Here is a 19,223-nt window from a genome sequence, read left to right as displayed (position 1 = left end):
TCTCTCACAGGAAAAAAAGAGTGTGTTCAGCTATATTAATCATGGAAGGACTCATAAACAGTCACAGTCGCTGGGATGGCCAATATTTGCATTTTCACCAACTCTAAATACTCATTAACCCTGTTATTGGTTTACAACCTGTACAATCGACCAGCTGCTCTTGTCGTTTGAACTGAATATTGATCTTCCAGGGTGCCAGATATGAGTGATTTACTTAATGAATAGACAGGTACAAAAATAAGACCTGTCTAAGCAGAGATTCTCAGATTTCTCTCTCCCTCTCCAGCTCCTCTAACACTTACTTCTTGGGGGAGTCTGAGGCATTCCTAAGCCAGCTGAGAGACTCAATTTCACCAGCATGTTCTGGGTGTGCCCTCGGGTCTAATCCCAGTTGGAAATGCTGAAACATCTCACCTGTAAGCACCCTGGTCAAATCCTTGAATCATCTGAAATGGCTGTTTTTGATGTGGAGGAATAATGCTCTGTTCTGTCCACATCTCTAAGGGAGAGGCCAGACAGCCTACAGAGGAACCTCATTTCCTCTGTTGGTGATTACCACCAGCTGTAGATGAACCCATAATATGGTGATGTTTGCTTTGTTCAGACAAATACAATTATTTCAACACTAACAAGGTAGAATAATGACCTAAGCCTCTATCTGAATACATAGAAAACTCTGCCCCTGTATCCTCCTGGAGGAGGCTGGAGTGAGTGGCCGGGCACAGGAAGGTCTGGTCATCTCTGATTAGACTGCTGCCCTCATGACCCTTACTGGATCAGCAGTAAAGAAAACACAAATTAACACCCATTAACCTCTCAACAATCAACAAGTTGGTACTGACCGTGTTAGGAGGTTAATATCCAACATCACAATATAAGAGACTCGTTTGATGCGATAAACAGCTGATGGAGCTGATTCATCATTAGCAAAGAGGTGAACAAGATATAATAACACATATCTGACATTTTTTTCTCTATTTATTGCTGCCAGTGTTTTATTGTCACAAATGCGTGTTTTGTTATTATATATTTTAGTCCATTTATTTCCATTTACAACATAACACATGTTGTAGTTGCAGTCTTGATTCATATTGCTTCTAGCTGATTACATTTTGTAACTTCTCTGTGACACCAGAGAAAATAAACGCACACAAAGTTTATTAAAATAAAATGAACTGGGTTTGTGTCAGTCATATGTCTGTAAAGTTGTTTTTTTTTTGTAAAGTCTTTGAACACAAACTGAATGATGTTTCTTATTTTGAACCTGCTGTGAAAGCACCCCACGACTTGTGTCAACATTTATTATTGTGCTGTGTATCACCATTTGCAGGTAGAGGAATAAAAGTGGAATCTGTGAGGTGACCTGGCACACTGAATGCTGGTTACACAAACTGTCTCTCAGTTATCTGACTGCTGGAGGAAAAAAGCAACACCTGGTGGTACAGGCTGATTGATAAGAGCGAGATCTGGAGCCCCTTCGAGCAAGACCTTTGATACACCATGAATCCCATTTCATCCATGAAGGGAAAAAAGTCTACACAAATGTTCTGAACTGTCAAAACAACATAAAAAACTTCATGTGTACCTGACAAAACCCACATCCGTGTAAGTGTCTATAAAAGATGGACGCAGCTTCATATTTAAGTGCCTGAGTATGAGGCAGTAGGGCGTGCCTCCTCTGGTTGTGAAAAATAAATCTGTAATATAAGTTTCTATGAGACTGTAAAATCTGTGGCATCAGTAAACACTTTCCTGAGTTTGTGGTCTCATTCTGATGTTTAATGTCTGATTTAATTCAACATGATGTTCAAGTTGCTCTATTTAAAGGAAAACAGAGAACCTTATTTGTTGAAAATCTGGTATCATATGTCTCTGCACCACACTGAATGTACCTCCTGTCTACTAAGAACAGAAAGCTGAGGCTACAATTCACAGTCTCAACAAAAGATTAGAAAAATGTTGCCGGGTCGGATTTCGTCTCAAATTTTGCTGCATTTTGATGGTATAAACAACACGAGTGCATGAATCCATCCTACCTTATATCAACAGTGCTGGTGCTGGAGTAAAGGTTATGGGGATATTTTCTTGGTGCTCTCTGGGCCCCATAGTAGCAACTGAGCATCATTTAAACCTCACAGCCTACTGTACCTGAGTATTTTTGCTGACCTTTATGAGCACAGTTATAACCATCAAATCATCTCAAACTGGTTTCTTGAACATGCCAACAAGTTCACTGTCCTGAAATGACCTCCACAGTCACCATTCCAACAGAAAACCTTTGGGATGTGGTGGATCAAGATGGAAGTGTAGCATGATGGTTTCATGTCAATATGGAGCAAAATCCCTGAGGTATGTTTCCAGCACCTTGTTAAATCTGTGCCATCAAGAATAAACTCTTTACCTCTTTAAAGCTTACAAGGACAACCCCTGAAGCTCTTGTCTAAACTGAGCGGCTTCTGTCATATTTCAGGTGTGCTTATCTACTGAGTGTAAATCAGAAGTTGGTGATGGTGGTCTGTCTATGTAGCTACACAGAAACCGTTCTAATGGTTGTCAAACCACATATTTCTATATATACTGAATTGTCAAAACTCTTGATTAAAGGTAGAGAGGAAGTCATCAATGTTATCTTTGTAGGACAAAGAGTTACAGCAGCTCAAAGCAAAAGGAGGTAAAAACCTGGTATTAGCAAGGTGTTCCTAATAAAGTGTCTGGTCAGTATATACAGTGTATATTTTTTTAGAGATGACCTCTCTATTTGGCAAGTTCTCACTATTTTGAGGAGCTGGGCCCAGTGGAGCCTTTGTGGGGGATGATAACCTGACCGTGTTCTGTTCTGCCTCTGTGGAGACCTCAAGGACAACCTAACTGCTTGTTGTCTAGTTCGGAATAACTTCACTGTGTTCCTCTGTATGGAGTAGCTGTAGGAAAGTGCACAAAGGTAAATCTCTGTGAAAGAATAAACTTCAGAATGTGGAAGGTCATACCCGAGGTAACACCTGTGCTCGTCTCTGTTCTCCTTGAAGCGCTTCCCTAATAATTTATTTATCTATTTTAAACTTTAGATCTATGCCTACTGAAAGATTATTTCTGCATGAGGAGAACCTGGTCTCACAAGATTTCAATAAGACTAGTCCGAAGGTCAAATTCAGACGAGAAAGTCTAAGACCGTTCTGCAGCAGGTTTGGGGGGGGGGGTCATGTTTATTTACTGTATGTCAGATCAGATTTACCCATTACTGTGCTGAACTGAAAATATAACTTTGATGAACATTTGAAAGAAACCTTGAATACATTCATCTAAGTTCCAGTTAGATTTCACAGGACTGCCTAGTCTAGTCTCTAACATTAAAGAAAACCCATTATTCTTTTCTTTATTTCTCGTCATGCATTCTTCTCTTAAAATGCCAAATTAAAACTCTGACAACTGCCTGGAATGAAAAAGACAATGTTGAGTGAAACTTGAGTGTAAGTTTTATTTCCAGGGGAGCAATTACACCGACACACCTCTGAAGAGACAAAAACAAATCACAAACTCATTAGGCGAAGTCAGAACACCTGCCTGATCACTTCACTTCACACAGAGAAAGACAATTACACTGCGACTGGAAAGAATCCCCCAGAGAAGAACTGCTTAGAGGCTGAAGATTCCACTGGTTTGAGCACTAATATTATATCACAACTTTAAGTGACGGTAAAATATTAGCGTGACAGGAAGATATCAGTCTTTTGGTCTGCTTGATTTATTGACTTATTTACCAGGGACGAGTCTTTCATGTTGCTGTGGAGGACTTTTAGCCCACTCTTCTTTGTTTTACTGTTTTAATTCACCCACAATGTCCAAATCTATTAATGTCCCTTACATGGTTTACTTGAAGTAACTCACAACGCCAAATGAAAATGTAACTTCATATTTTGTGTGAATGGCGATTCCTTCTTTTGTGAAAGAGTATACATAGTCCTAGAGTGTGAGTGCTAAGTGGTTCTAAGTAATCTACAGCCTGACGACCACATCCTACATAAGGAGCCAAGATGGCTGCCACCTGCAGAGGATCATTCACTTCCCCATCTCCCAGCCTGTCACTCCAGTGTTTGTTGTAACCTGTGAAGTTTGATCTGAAGGAGTGAACAGCCGTGACCTGCTTATGTTGGAGCTGTGTTTAGTAGATTATCTCAGGCTGTATCTGCACACAACTTTGTTTGCTAGTTAGTTATTTTGTCCTTAGCTCACCTCGACACTAATTCACACTCCTGTGTTTGCAAATCTGCTGAATAATAAATACAACATCTATTTTTAATTGAAAAGTTGTTTTTGTGGCAGGTTGAGACTAGGATGCCATTTCATGTTGTGTCTCAGCGTCCTAGATGGGACCTAGGAAAATGTATTGGATGCCATCATCACTTTTAATGTAAGTTTAAAAAAAAATAAGCTAAATATAATAATAGATACTCACGAGAAAAATGCATGTCAGCTAAAAGCACAGAGAAAATTATCTGGCAGGTGTTTGGATTTTTCCCCATAATGCAGATGAGCTATATGTAGTTTCACAGAGTCGTGAATAAGTGAAGAATTTTAGACACAACTGCAGTGATCTCATGCACGCCAACCTGGGTGCTGCACCACGAATTAAGTTCAACATATCCGGCTATCTTTCTGGTGTCTAAATCCACTCACCCTAACATCGGCAATCAGGATACGTGGTCACATGAAACTCCCTAAGATAATCTGAGGGTTTCTCTATCTGATTACAGTACGAAGACGTGAGCAAGGTACCGTCCCTACACACTGCTCCCCAGTACGCCTGCTTAGTGGCTGCCCACTGCTTCACTGAGTGAATGGGTCAAATGTAGAGAGAGTAATTTCCCCACGCGGATCAATAAAGTATACATTATTAATATTATTTACGTGAAAAAGGTTTTAGATTTATCTGCTCATCCACAGCCTCGGTGCTGTGGATGAGCAGACATCAAACAGAATTCAAATGCAGCCTTGGACTAGGCTACGTGTGAAATGTAGTAAAATGTGATATAAAATAAAACAAGTGCCCTGATATGGATCACATACTGTTACTAATAAATTTAAAAAAAAATGTCTGCAGCCAGTGGGGAAAAAATGAATACAGTTTTGTCTTACTTTCTGAACATTACCGATGCTCATCGAGGAAGAACAAAGACTCTAAACACCAATGACAAACTTTTGACACTACTAAGCATACACAGAAGGATTCAGGATTAATGAGGCTATTTTCTGAAGATTTGATAGGTTAAAGGTGGTGACACCTGCTGCAGGTTTGGTCTGCAGTATAAGCCAACATGTTGAAGTGAACCACCTTCACGGTACAGAAAATTCTGGGTTAACCCTGAAGATACTTGGATAAGAGGAAACCCTGCTTGTCAGTGCAGACTGCTGCAGTTTGACTCTTGTTCACAAGGATCAGCCAATCAGAAAGAAGCATCCTTGAAAGGTAGACATGTTACAGAACAAGCTCTAAGGGGCTGCACCAAGGTCAGGTATAAAATAAAGCTCATTTTGATCTGAAAATCATGCAAAGCTACTCTAACAGCATCCGAGGATACAAATAAGGAGTGTGACCAGTCACCTTCAGAGATTATGACACACTTTACCCACCATGTCTGAGACCTCACAGGGTTAAACACCAATACACACACAGACCTCGTGTTCCAGCTGGTCACTGGCCTGAATCATCTAAAGTAAAGCCAAAAAGGTGAACATTTCTTTCACACTATAAAGTATCTGTGCGTGGGTGTGTGTGTGTGTAGATGTGCGTGTACCTGACCTAAATTGTCAGCAAACCAAACTTTCATCTCAATACAGTGAGCTCAACTGGCAGCAAAATAATATTGTGGACTATAACACTGTGTGCGTGTGCGTGCATTCAGTGTGAGCACAGAGTGAGTGATGCAGGGACAATTACATCATTCAGCGACCTGGGAAATCATTTTAGAGATGCTCCACTTAAGAGCAAGCTCCAGCACACACACACACACACACACACACACACACACACACACACACACACACACACACACACACAGAGGTTGGCTAACTTCCACATTACTGCTGACTGTAGCATTAAAGTCCTTCTCAGGCGACAGCTGCCAAACACTGCTCACTCGAGTGTATTTATGACATCGAGTGTGTTTACCCAGATAACACTACCAGGTTATTAATCATGTAAAACATTAAGTAATACTCTGTGCTGTCCTCCTGCTACTACATCTATTTTGCCACCTGCACAATGAAAATAACTTCCTAATGTTGCATTTTCTCCATATAATCAACCACCCAGATGGCTTAGCTCCCATTAACGAGCTCCCTTTGTATGTGGATGTGTTTTAACAGTTTGCACAGGATGTTTTATGTCCTAAAGCTCCATCTTTCTTCTGAAATATTTTTCCCCCGGATCAAACGCCTACTCTGATGGTAAACATGGCTCTTCACCATCTGCTCTGTCTGCCTGCCCATTTGTCTGTATGTCTGACGTTCCAGTCTAAATATCATATAGAAGTTAGAAAACTACCCTGTCAGTCTGATAAAACATTTTAAAGTACCCAATAAAGACACATGACCTCAGTCTGATAATTAAAAACAGGACTGTGGTGCTGCCATTGTTGACCTGCAGAGAGATGACCATCAGAAATTCCATGGGTAGAATATTCTTTAATCAGACTGAAGCTCTCATTACAGCTAGCTTATTATCGCTTATGATTATTCTTTTTCCACTATAGTCATGAAGGATAAAAACAATGCAGCAGAGTGACATTTTGAACAAATGTAATTACATCATAACAGCTGGGAAAGTAGGATCTAGCTGGACCAAATTCCCCAGTCATTCATATTTACAGCAGACTGTAGACTATTGGGTATAAAATATGGACATAGCCACCCTCACATTTAGACTAAACAATCAAAATTAGTCACATGTCACCTTTTGGATCTAGAGGTTACCACATTTAGATAAGAGGATTGATCGCTAAATTATCAGCTAGTTAGCTCGATTAGCAAACTGTCTCCGTAAAGTGTGTGTTTTTTAAGTGTTTGGAATTATAATGGGATCGAATGGGCATTGATTGCTTTTAAAACCAGCCCTTAACATAACTACTGTTTTTGGCACTTTCACATTTAATATTTGACTTGTTGGGGAGGGATTTAGAGTCAGGCACACCAAACTTGACTCCATTTTGTCCAGTTATGGTTACTGGTTCTCATCTAAAGGGAACATTGTGTAAGAATGCAGCTGGAGGAGGCGTGTGGACAGTGCATTATTTTAATGCAGAGAACTGTGGTTGCATGTTGTTACAGATGTGTATTTATGCTCCTTTTTTCATTTAACCAGACTCCAATCATTAATCAATGTGTCAAACTGCTTGGCGCCCACTTTGTACCGGCGCTAGATTAAAGGCCAGATGATGAAGTTATGATAATTCCTCTTAATGGAGACATAAATGTGCAAATGTCATGGGAATCCATTTAACTGTAGTCGAGATATTTGACCCGAAACAGCAAATGTCAACCTGACATTAAACCCCAGAACCATAAATGTCTGAACCATATTTCATGAAAATCCATCAGGAAGAATCTGAATCTCAGTCTGAAGCAACGTGTTGGACACAAAGGCTGAAACTCTGCAGCACAATTTTAGCTCAGTTTCAGATTCTTTGTTTGCATATTCCTAAAATAATTGGCAGAAGAATAATAAATACAAAGCAAGAAAGGGAAGTAACAGGGGTTAATGGGGGGCTAGCAGTCCATTGTTGCCCCTGAAACCTTTACCACATAATCCATCGATGGCTGCAGACGCATAAGAGCATAAGATTCATTTAAAAGCAGATCATTTTTGAGCCATTCAGATGGTTCATTTACAAAGTAACCCCCGCAGGACATGATTAATATTCCAGAGAGATGTAGGCACTAAAATATTAGCAGCTCATTGTTCTGGACCAGAGTCACATCACAGCAGGTGATTTCGAATAAAAAACAACAACAACAAAAAAAAACCAAAAACTATATATGAATGAAATGGAGGTGTTCATTTATATGAAGGCACATTTCTGTAGGACGGCAGCTTTAAAATGAACAAGCAACAAGCAAAGTTTAGCTTCACGTGTTCTTTTTCTTTCCTTTTCTTTTTCCTGCAGATCAGTAGGAACGTGTTCAGCTTTGTGTTGTAAGTGCAAGTAAGTTGATAGCTGTCAGTTCTAATTCATATTGTAATGTAATATAATCTACTTCCATTTTTACAGCACTTTTCTACTCTTACTGACTACACAAAATGCTTGAGACTACATGTGAAATTTCAACTATACAATCATAATTACAGCCGAACAGAGAATAAAAAGGGCTGACATCATGAAAAAGAGGTTAGAGTTCGGGTAAAGTTTAGAAAAGAAAAAAACTTCTGTTTCTGTATGTAGGCTCAAACGTCAGGGTTGGATTCAGAACTACTCTTTGGTGTATGTTTTGGCATGATCAAATGTTAATGCATTCAATGATCCCCTCACATGAGAGTAAAAGTGAAATGGAAACCTGCTTATGGCCCTGAATCTTTTGGTTTTTTGGTGAATGATTGCAAGCAATTGCGTTAACCAACTGGTTGGTTTAGCTTCCAACACCCTCTACCTCTGAGTAACCACTTTGGACCACTTTGCACACAACTCAATGTGGATTCTTACTGTGAACAGTTAGGGTTATTAATTTTGTTAATTTTTGTTAATGTTAATTTTTGATATGCATTTCTGTGTATGTAAACAGCAACAGAGTTGCATTAGAAGACAACAAATGTGCAATTTTAATGTGTCATATTCTATGACAAACAAATTGCATGCAATTGGTAACTTGACACCTTTGAATGACACATTGACAGGAGGTGATTCTGATGTATTGCCTTTTTATCCTCTTGATGCACCAAAGTCAGTTCAAACATTGCAGCTGGTGAGTGCTGCTGACCTGGTCCCTGTTTTCAAAGCAGCTATTTCATAGTCTCGTTTTGCTTCAGCCAGCGACTGTTTTCACTAATGTGACTATTGCATAGGAGAACTGATTTTAAAAGTACCATCTTCTTGTCTTTGAAAGGATCTTTCATTAGCACGTGGCTAAAATGCAACCCAGTCCCAACCCTACCTCTCAGTTGTTCTTTGGCGACTTGGTAGACAGTAAGAGGTTCGTGTACCTATGAAATGAGGTCAGATGAGCTCTCTCTCCTGGCAGCATTTTGATTCAAAACAGGTTTTTAATTAATACCCGGGCATGGGGAGGAAGATCACATACATGTGATCTCCATATGGGATTAAAAACTAGTGAATAGAGCATGAAATATTAAAAAGTCACCCCTGGAGGGATTAATCCTGCATAAATGTAGATTTATCTGGCACTTTTCTACCTAAGAGAATGAAGCATTTCCAGACTGCTTCCAAAATGTGAGAAAATGCCACAGTGGTGTTGTAGTGAGGGGAGAAAATGGGTGCCATTTGGTTCACTGTAAACAACCGAACTTTAAAAGACAAGGCTAGAACTGAGAAACACAGATAATGGAAAGGGCATGCTGTAAGTCCAGAAATATTTTGCGGCATGTGGTGATTATTATTTAGAAAAACGCACATGTCAGAGATTAGCGAAGATTCATCTATTTTTTAGATCCAATCACATTTTCAACTGGATGGAGTAGAAACGGTTTCATTTTGTGCTTTTTTTTTGGGGGGGGGGGGTTGTTTTTTTTACAACTCCTATTATCATCAGCTCCCTGCTGTCCTGTGCAGAGCTCCAGCATCTGTTTCTATTTAATTTGCAGTTTGAAATCTAATTTTGCAGATCTTGTTAAGGACACAGAGGGAACGCAGGAACCAGCAGCACGTGACTGGAGAGAGCTGGAGCCAAAAGGAATGACAGAGAAAAAGAAAGCATAGAAGCAAATGGATCAATAAAAGACAAGAGAGGTCATTAACGGTACTGGGGAGGTCATCAAATTTAATCTTTACTGATGAAAAAGTTTGGGTAACTCTAAACGCTAACTATTAAAAGCACTGAATGTGTTCATTCAAAAAGTGATCCTTTGTTCAGATTTAACAGAAGGAAAGTTTGTCTTTTGTCCCCCCAAACAGTGATTGAAACTAATGAACAGATGTTAGCTGCCAGCAGATGAATTTTTGTTCCACTTGGTCTCAGACTGATGTCACCAGAAGTCGCATTCCCTGCAGAGTCTCCATCACTGTACATTTGGGACGATGCAAATTTTTTGCTCAGTTAAATTTTTGACATTAGTTTGAGACATCTCTACATTGTTTGAGGCAAACACGTGACTACTGGTGGCTTTTTGAATAATCACCTTCCACCTAAAACGAGTCCTTTACACACCTATTTTATCCATAGATGGCTTCCAGTCTCACATGTAGCACCAAGTTTGGCACAAGAGTTAAATGAAACAGTCTGCGAGTGTATTTGTACCTGTTTTTGTTGCTGGAGATCCAGTCAGAGATGTAGGCAACGGCTTGACGGTGGCACTGTTTGTTTCCAAAGCTACAAGCTAACATGATAAGCTCTCTCTGCAACTCCCTGAATAGACATAGAGAAGAAAAAAATGCTCAAAGAAACATCTTATGGACAATAGGTTCTTGTCTGGACACAGAACATCACTCACATGTAGCACAGAGATTATTCCAGAAAATTTTCAGACTGGTTTAGCCTAATACTTAAACTTTTATCATGTCTCAAATTGCATTCTTGCATTTTCTATTTGGAGTGCATACTATGAGATTCTGGGTGGCAGCGTAATACTTGCTAGCTAGCAGTAGCTGATTTTTTTAAAGGTCACAGCACTCTGTGCTTAATAACTTTGTGGAGGGTGACTGGTGGTTCTTTATGTTAAATTTAACTCCATTGTCAGCAAAAAAAAAATCCCCCTAAAATCAACACGTTTAACCATTAATGATTTGCAGTCTAGCTAACAAACATCAAGCTAAGCTAAACCACGACTTTCACCTCTGTCCAGACTGGACATAGATACGGCTGACTTCTGATTCATTAGTTTGAGTTAAGTAACCCAAGAATCTGACATGAATAATTCTGCTCAACGATGTGACAGGAAAGAGAATAAGCAGGCTGCTAGAATGCTGAACTACGTTTTGTTTTCTGTTTCAATGATGCGACGGTGTTTCTCAGTCAAAGAACAAATGTTGTTAAAGGGGCACTGCCTTCCACTGACTGACTGAGTGTTGTTAGTGCAATAACACCAACAGGAATGTCTGTGTGCTGCATACTCAGTCTGGTAGGATGCTTGCAGGACGTTGCCCTCTGTGCCGGGGCCATTCGTTGGCCAACCCATCTGATGGTACCGCGATGCAACCTGCTTCAGCACGTAGTCCTGTTAGCACACACAATGATAAGAGACTGTTTATTCTGCTAACAAGAAGTAGTTAGTGGTTAATTGATCGATTAAGATTGTGACTGATTGGTTGTTTACACTGAACAGCCTGTATTCGTCTGTGCGGTCCAGCAGTTTGTCCAGCTGGTAGAGCGCTCGGCTGGCAGCGTGCCATGGAAGGAAGGACGTCTCCTCTGGCAGATAGCCAATCAGCTGCAAAGGAACACCCTGTGGAAGGTACCCCGCCCTGAGGAGAGATGATGTGGATAAAAAGTGAGTAGTGGGAAAAGTGTTAAGGCAAAAACATCTTGGTAAAGAGGAGACAGTTATTCTTAAAATTCTCAAAACATGAAACAAATGGAAAAGACATTAAAGACTTTAAAGGTACAGTCAGTCATTTTTTTAAGTTAATTGAAAATAAAATAAAAAGAATAAATGCACAATAACTGAGCCACATATGTAGTATACAAAAGGCAAAGGTGAAGACAAGTCATAGGCATTTGCATACAGTGGAGACAAATTTTAACTTGTGTCTAGACTGTGCTTTATCATCTAAGAAGAGCTCCCTTCATCACAGAAGTGAAAGCACAAAGAAAACAGACAACTCCAGAAATGAAGTCAGGTCTCTAACACATGAAAATGTGCATAAACATGCTTACTTATTCACAACACTGTCACAATTAATTATTGCCAAGAGATTAGACATAGGATCCTCCCGTCTCCAGAAAACTGACAACGAGCTGGCGAAACAACAGCAGCAGCTGGTTACAAGTTACATCAGCTAATGTTAGACTTGAGTGTCTTAAAAATAACACTTTTCTTCTGTCAAACAGTTTGATAAAATTTTCATGTTGAGTGAGTTTATTATGTTTGATCCACTTTGAAGAAAGTTGAACTAAAACCAGCTAACAGCTCTAACAGCAGCTCTGCTGTATTTTCTACTGCACTCTACTAATCCAGGTCTATCTATGATTAAGCAAAAAGTAGAGAAAAGCTAGTCTTCATTAGCGACTACGAGGGAGACTATGTTCGCACAGCAGTTGAGATCTTTTTAAAGTCTGGTAAGAACGTTTTGTCATTCTTTGGAGGAAATTTTTATGGTCATTTTTGGGGACTTTAATATCTCAGTGCAACAGCCAACACAAATCCTATCTCTGGTTATTCATATTTTTGAGGTATTTTTTTGTGTCTTTTCCCCTAACAGGGACACATCATGAATATTTCCAGGAATTGAATTAAGACATGAATTATTTGTTGTTTTTTGACACACTTGCCATTCCGTATGGAATCTTTGATTTCAGTATTTCTGTAGATTTTCAGGACACACAGAGGAGCCTTGAGCTAATGTAAAGATAGATTTAATGAAGATTTGATCTTTAACCCTCATTGTTTAACCCTCAACCTAAAAAGCACCACTTTAGGAACACATTAACAAAAACATGGCCTCTAACCTGAGCTATTTAGCAGCCCCGGTTACATCCACTGCCTCATCAATATTAACGAGCTTCTTTTGTGCATTCATTAACATTCATGATGCTTTTTGGTGAGGGGTGGGCACCTCACCTGTTTCCTGCACTGACCTTCGCTCACGCCCACAGCTCATTAATATTAATGAGGCAGGGTGGTGGAGGACACAAAGTGAACTCAGAAGTAATATTAGGGGTTTTTTTGTTTTTGATTCTGATTATTGATGTTCAGTGAGAGAGACCAGCCTGACGCCGAACAGTGACCTTTACAGAGGATGTCAATCACAGTGACTGACTCATACACACAAGAGGAGGTGAAGAAAGTGAATGTTCTTGTATTGAAATAATGGTTTTTTTTTTTGGTAGGCTGGTTTTTAATTTTCAGAGGCAGACAGACAAGATGACAGGGGCAGACTCCACGGAAAGTCAATCTGCTTCAGATAAGACTCGCTAAGTCTCTGAGCTGCCAAGGAAAGTCTGAATTCCAGACCATCATATTTCCATAATCTGCCTCATTTCCAACCCGACCAGCCTCCACACATTCATCTCCATTCCCATCATGCACCTGGACTCTGGGACATTACCATAATCCATCCAGCCTGCACAGACTTCCTGTTTACCACGCTGCAAAAACACTGACGGGACTCGACATGAAGGCAGAGAGAGATTGCAGTCACCATGGCAACAGCAGCTGGACATTTATCTGTTTTCTTATTTGTTTATTTGTCATTGTTTTCTAAACATCATCCATCAGCTATCAGCCCACATCAACTCTGAGACTCGTTCGTGTAACACGTCAGTGATGCTGCACATGATCCATCATCAAAGCGACAACTGTCAAAATAATAAAAGGGTCAAAAAAATCTACCTCAGCAGCTTTTATATGAAGTTTAATATGAGGTCAGGTATTTTTTCCGCTGCCTACCACTGTAAACCTTGCACATCTGGCAGAGAGATTTCATTCTTATGTAAATTAATGGATTATTCATAACACAAAGGCCTCCTTACATGCTTCAACAAACAGCCCCACAAAAGTTTAACTGCACACTCCACTGAAAACTGCACAAAACTAAAAACAAATAAATCAACTGAAGATAGAACCAAAGAATTACACAAGTGGAACATTTCCTTTGTCTGATTTTTTTATATTTAGATGAGCAGAGTGATAATGAAAATCATTACAGACTGTATATATAAGATGGAAGTTGCTACCATGAAATCCCCTGATGGCTCATGGCCTTCTTTGTGAACCCTCAACCTGAGAAATGTGTCACAAAACCACAAAAAGACTTAAAAACTGAAGATAACTGGATGCCCATTGGTTGAAGACTTACCAACCACATGGTAAAATAGGTCCTGCTTGATTTCCTGTTTGCTTAAATATTACATAAGCACTTTGGACCATAAAACCTATCAGAGAAAAAAAATAGTTCATAGACTGAAGACTGAGCTAAAGGGTTGTTTTCTTTAGAAAAACTTCTTTAGAACTGAACATGGGCGTCCTTGTATTGGTCATAAAAATGAATGCAGGTTGAACTCATCACTTATGAGCATGCTTAAATCTGTTTGGTAAATATGAGGTGACAGCTAAAATGTTACTGCAAGATAAGTGAAGAAAGAACAGAGTGGATGTGCAACTGTCTATCTGCTGCGTTTCACGCCAAGTGAAGGGTGTTAAGGAGGAGTGCGTGAAAAGTAAGTTACTTTTAGAGGACACGACTGGTCGACAATACCAAGATTGTTATAAGATTATTAGATGTTGCTGGTGATGCTGCCTAATGCAGTGGCTTACATCCTCAATAAAACTGCCAGGGTTGAATACAAGGACCTCAGTAAGCAGACTTCAGCTTTGATTACCTAGTTAATCTCTCTTCTGTAAGGACTCTACAGTTTTGATTGTATGACTCTCGTGACCACTCTTTGTTCATCAGGACAAACGGTCACCTTTCAGCACCTTCTCTTTTCTGTCTGTATTGTGTCTGTAATGAACACTGGAATCTCTAGGAAATGCTAGCAGGGCTTTAAATTTTAGTGTAGTTGTGAAATGAAGTGAATCGATTATAGATTTTCAATTTTTGCTCTCAGTTACAGTCTCCCTCGCTCTCTCTCTGTTGCACCCAGGGTTGTCGTCTTAACAAACTCATTAACTCGTTAACATCGTTAAGGGCCAGTTAATTGTTTGTCCATTAGCCATTAGCGAGGCTCAGTGGAGAGCTAACGAGGGACTGGTGCACACATATAAGAGAGGCAACATCCATCACTGTTTAAGTGTACACTCACTGAGGCATTTATTACTGCTAAACTAGCCTGATACACACACACACACACACACACACACACCTTCAGTCGTGCTGCCTCCTATTTGTAGTTAGTGCTGGGTGGATTACTCAGGCTTTGGTCAATTGAAGTGTGAGCAGCAGAAGAAGAATCAGCACGACTGAAATTAATTCTGAGATTAAAGAATCAATTCAGTGAGCAGCTCTCAGAAAAAGGCTGAAATAACATCTTCATAAATAAGACGCATTTCTCAGTCTGCTAAATGAGCAGAGCTGGCAGTTTCTTTTTTTGCCTTCAGTGCGATAAAACAGATCTCAGTGGTTTTTTTGTGACTCAGAAGTGATCATTAGATGGCCTGGCAGCTGATTTGTTTGTGACCTGAAGAGTTTATCATGGTTTAATAATTTCTGGCTTTCATTTCGATCAGTACGAGCACTACACTCCCCGAAATAATCAGTTGATGCCACGATAAGGTGGAGAAATAAATCCCTGAGCTAGGAATCAAACTGTGGAAGAGGTACTATAAACTGCACATACCCAGCCTTCTTTTACCTCACCTCACCATCACTGGATATGAAGTACAGGCAGCAGATTCAACACAAGCTGTGCCTTCCATGTTATCAAATTAAAGAGGATGATTCTGAATTTCCCTTAGATGATGTGCAGGAATACGTTTTCTTGGTCTATATGCATGGATTACACATTTCGTTCCAGTAATGTCCCAAATGAATCAGAAGAAGCCCACAAGAAGATACCGTGGATCAAACACAGGGATGCACTAGATTGGTTATTATGTTAGTTATGTCACATAAATGTATGAGCTGTATAGATATAAAGTGGAATGTTACAGAACTTTATTTAAATCAGACATTTAATGATAATGAGAAAAGCCTTCAGGCAGTATAAAAGATGTAAGTAATTTCCCTTCTGATTTCCAAAACGCGATGCACATTTCGAATAAATAAATAAATAAATAAAATACAGCTGTGGTCTGAAGAAGGTTGAATACACTCATCAGGAGCATCAAATATATACATACACCCACTTAAATCCTTTACTAAGTGCAGCCAAAGCCCGCCATGAACTGGAAACTGCTGGAACACCAGCGTCACTGTTCACAGTGAAGTGTGTTTTACATCTCCGTGGACTGAGCACCGTGAGGCTTTCAAAGCTAAGAACACAGGACTAATTGTCCAGCATGGTGGTGGTAGCAAGACAGATTAATGAAGTTGGAGGATTGCCTCTAAATTCTTTAACTTCACCTAAAATTAACAGGTAGATGGACACAGTTTGGTGTTCTAACAGGACAAATACACAACAAAACTGGTTTTGGAATGGATACAGCAGGCTAACATTGGAATGGCCTTCCCAAAGTCCTGACCTCAACCCTACTTTTGACTATGCTTAAAAGTCAGATCTATGCCGATGAACCAAGAAGCTGTCAGGAAGAACGGCCAAATACGCAGCCAGAATTATGCCAGAACCTCCTTGATGGCTAACAAAAACATCTGTTTGAGGTGCCACTTGCTAACATACATTTAACCAAATATTAGTGATGGTATATCTACTGTATATATCTGAGTATGTATGTACATTTCTGATCCTATGTGGATCAGAAAAAATTGAAAATAAATTCAAACTTGTGCACCCAGTTGTTGTTTTTCAAAGTCATTAAAAATGTATGCTCTGCAATCATCCCACCCTGGAAAACCAGTTCAAAGAAGTCATTAAAAATCCAAAATTACCCTGACATTCATGCCCATGATGGATGTAAACTTCTGTCCACACCTGTAAGTGTTTGTTGTGTGATTTGGCTGCATTTTATGAAATACATTTGATGTTTTTTATCCACTCACATGCAGCCCTGAAAATATGATGTATATGATTTGATTGCGTATTATCGGAGTAAAACTAAGGCAGCGAGAATACACATGTGTTTTGAGCTAATGATAACTTTCTACATATTCATAAGACAAAATGTCTTTAGCCCACTTTAAGTTGGAAAAAGTTCCTGTAATGCTCTTAGTGTCTTCTAGACGTCTTTACTGCTGAAATAAAGAAGCGAGAAAATCCGTGAAGCAGATCTTGAGCTCAGAAAGCACGTTTGGAAAATGACTAAGCCTCAAAAAAGAATGTGTGAGACCTACAGTTAATGTTTCACATATAGCAGAAGGCTTCTTTTAGGATTAATAGCATCTCAGAGAAAATTTGCCAACAGGATGTGTGTCAAAGTGTTTCCTGTCCTCAAAAAGTTTAACTCTGAAAAAATAAATGTTGCATAGAAAAAGACTTTTTGTGGGAGGACTAAAAAAAACAAAACAAAAAGCTCATCGGGTTAAAAAACAAACTAATTCTTGTCTTCTAATGTTGCGTGGTGGTGCTACTGCAGATCCAGGGTGAAGTAAGAGTACGCTGCTATCAGTGTGCATATTCATGGATCTGTAGTTTCTTTTTCGGTACAGAAAGAAAAAAAGGAGACGGGGGTAGATTGAGTTATAGGCTTGGTGTCAGAGTAGATTTTGGTTACAGTGCTCAAAAAGCTTCAGGCTGAAAACATCACCATGAGAAACGACTCACTCAGCCTCCCCCCGCCTCCGCCCTCGCCGTGGCTGCTGATCGCTCATTCATCACCGAGTTCCCGTCTGCCTTTGCTTATTTTTCAAATTCTTTGCACACTGTCTGTACGCAACTTCTTTGAATTCAGAAATGTGGACGGACCCAGGTGTGTGCGAGGCAATTCAGCTCATACCTTGACCCATTCACAGCCATACTGTAGCACCAGGGGACACACCGGCAGCTCTGAGGAGACTTTGCATGAATTCCAAAAAGCAAAAACAGTGCAGTAGTAACATCAAAGAGATACTGGACTAAATGCCAGCTGCTCAGATGGTTCATTTTAGTAATTATAAACAAATGATGGAGCTCAAATCATCCAACTTTTCACAATCATAAAACAATTCTGGCACCTGAACTTAATTCATTTCAATGAAATGCAGGTGAATTCTGAAATTCTCAGAAAGCTTTATGATCCTGGAGTGCTTGTAGGAACAACTGGATAGGAACTGTGGCTGAATAGTGTAGTGGTAAGACTACAAATCTTTGGAGTAGGAGTCACAAGTTTGATTCCCAACCGGTATCCAGTAAGGGCCTTGACTAGACCCCCCCATGCTAAAACCAAGCCTTGGGATGGCGCGGCTATGTGCGCAACCTGTCCACAGCTCGGACACAAGTATGCCGCTACATATTGTACTCTGTATGACTGTGTATGCAAAATAAAGTTTGTTTGGAGGAAATGGTTGTGGTTGGTTTTTCACTCAATGAAAAACAGATCCTCTCTCTAAGACTAAAAAAAAAAAGGTGTTGTTTTAACAAAACCAAAGTTTACTGGAAAGCTGTTGGAGACACACACCAAGCATGCTTATATGTGGGAAGTAACTGATGATAAGAATGCAGGGGAGAACATAAAACATCACACAGGATACAGAATTGAGGAGAATCTAGTACAAGGCAGTGTTGCTAATCCCAGAGCCGCAGAGCTGCACTTTTCCATGTGCTGGTGGAAGTGTGTGTGTGCTGGTAAAGCTCCGTCCTGAACTCTTCTGTAAAAAGAGTCATGGGCCTCAACTGAACTCACATTATACAGAATAAACCTCTGTATACACGGCCAACTAAATCGAAGTCTATACCCAGCGGCAAAACAAAACACCTACTCAACTCTGAAACACATCTGTCGATGTTCAAAATTTCCATCTGTTTGACAGAAGACGACGAACCGTCAGTCCTGTGCAAGAAAAGCCCTTCACCTTATAGGAAAAGAAACACAGAAGCAGATACAACAGATCTGCCTGGCTCTATCCTCTGTGTCCACATGCTTTTATGTCTTGACAGTCAGAGTGACAGATGAGCCAATAAGTAAGAAAGAGACTGAGAAAAGGGTTAGAGCCTCTCCTACTTCTGCCACTGCGGTATATCATAGCAAACTATCATCTCACCTGGCCAGGTTAAAAGCATCATCGATAAGTCCTGCCCTGTTTCCAACGGAGATGATCTGCAAGTGAGCAACAAGCAAAGAGGGATTGAAAAACTGAAAGAGAAAAAACAGA

At 39.9% G+C, this 19,223-nt stretch overlaps 1 protein-coding gene across 1 annotated transcript in view; it reads right to left on the bottom strand.

The window, feature by feature from the left end:
* Positions 1-19,223, bottom strand: part of LOC146369554 (thyrotropin-releasing hormone-degrading ectoenzyme-like) — a 241,960-nt gene that overhangs the window by 17,340 nt on the left and 205,397 nt on the right. The window contains exons 13-16 of the mRNA XM_084909164.1: positions 19,113-19,168; positions 11,477-11,624; positions 11,274-11,377; positions 10,462-10,569 (exon numbers count right to left, since the gene is read on the bottom strand). Coding sequence (XP_084765290.1) covers positions 10,462-10,569; positions 11,274-11,377; positions 11,477-11,624; positions 19,113-19,168 — 416 coding nt within the window. The remainder of the gene's footprint in view (positions 1-10,461; positions 10,570-11,273; positions 11,378-11,476; positions 11,625-19,112; positions 19,169-19,223) is intronic.

This window comes from Perissodus microlepis, chromosome 17, assembly GCF_051167445.1.
Source record: "Perissodus microlepis isolate ML-2025 ecotype Zambia chromosome 17, ASM5116744v1, whole genome shotgun sequence".
Lineage (NCBI taxonomy): Eukaryota > Metazoa > Chordata > Actinopteri > Cichliformes > Cichlidae > Perissodus > Perissodus microlepis.
This window is presented reverse-complemented; position numbering and strand designations above follow the sequence as displayed.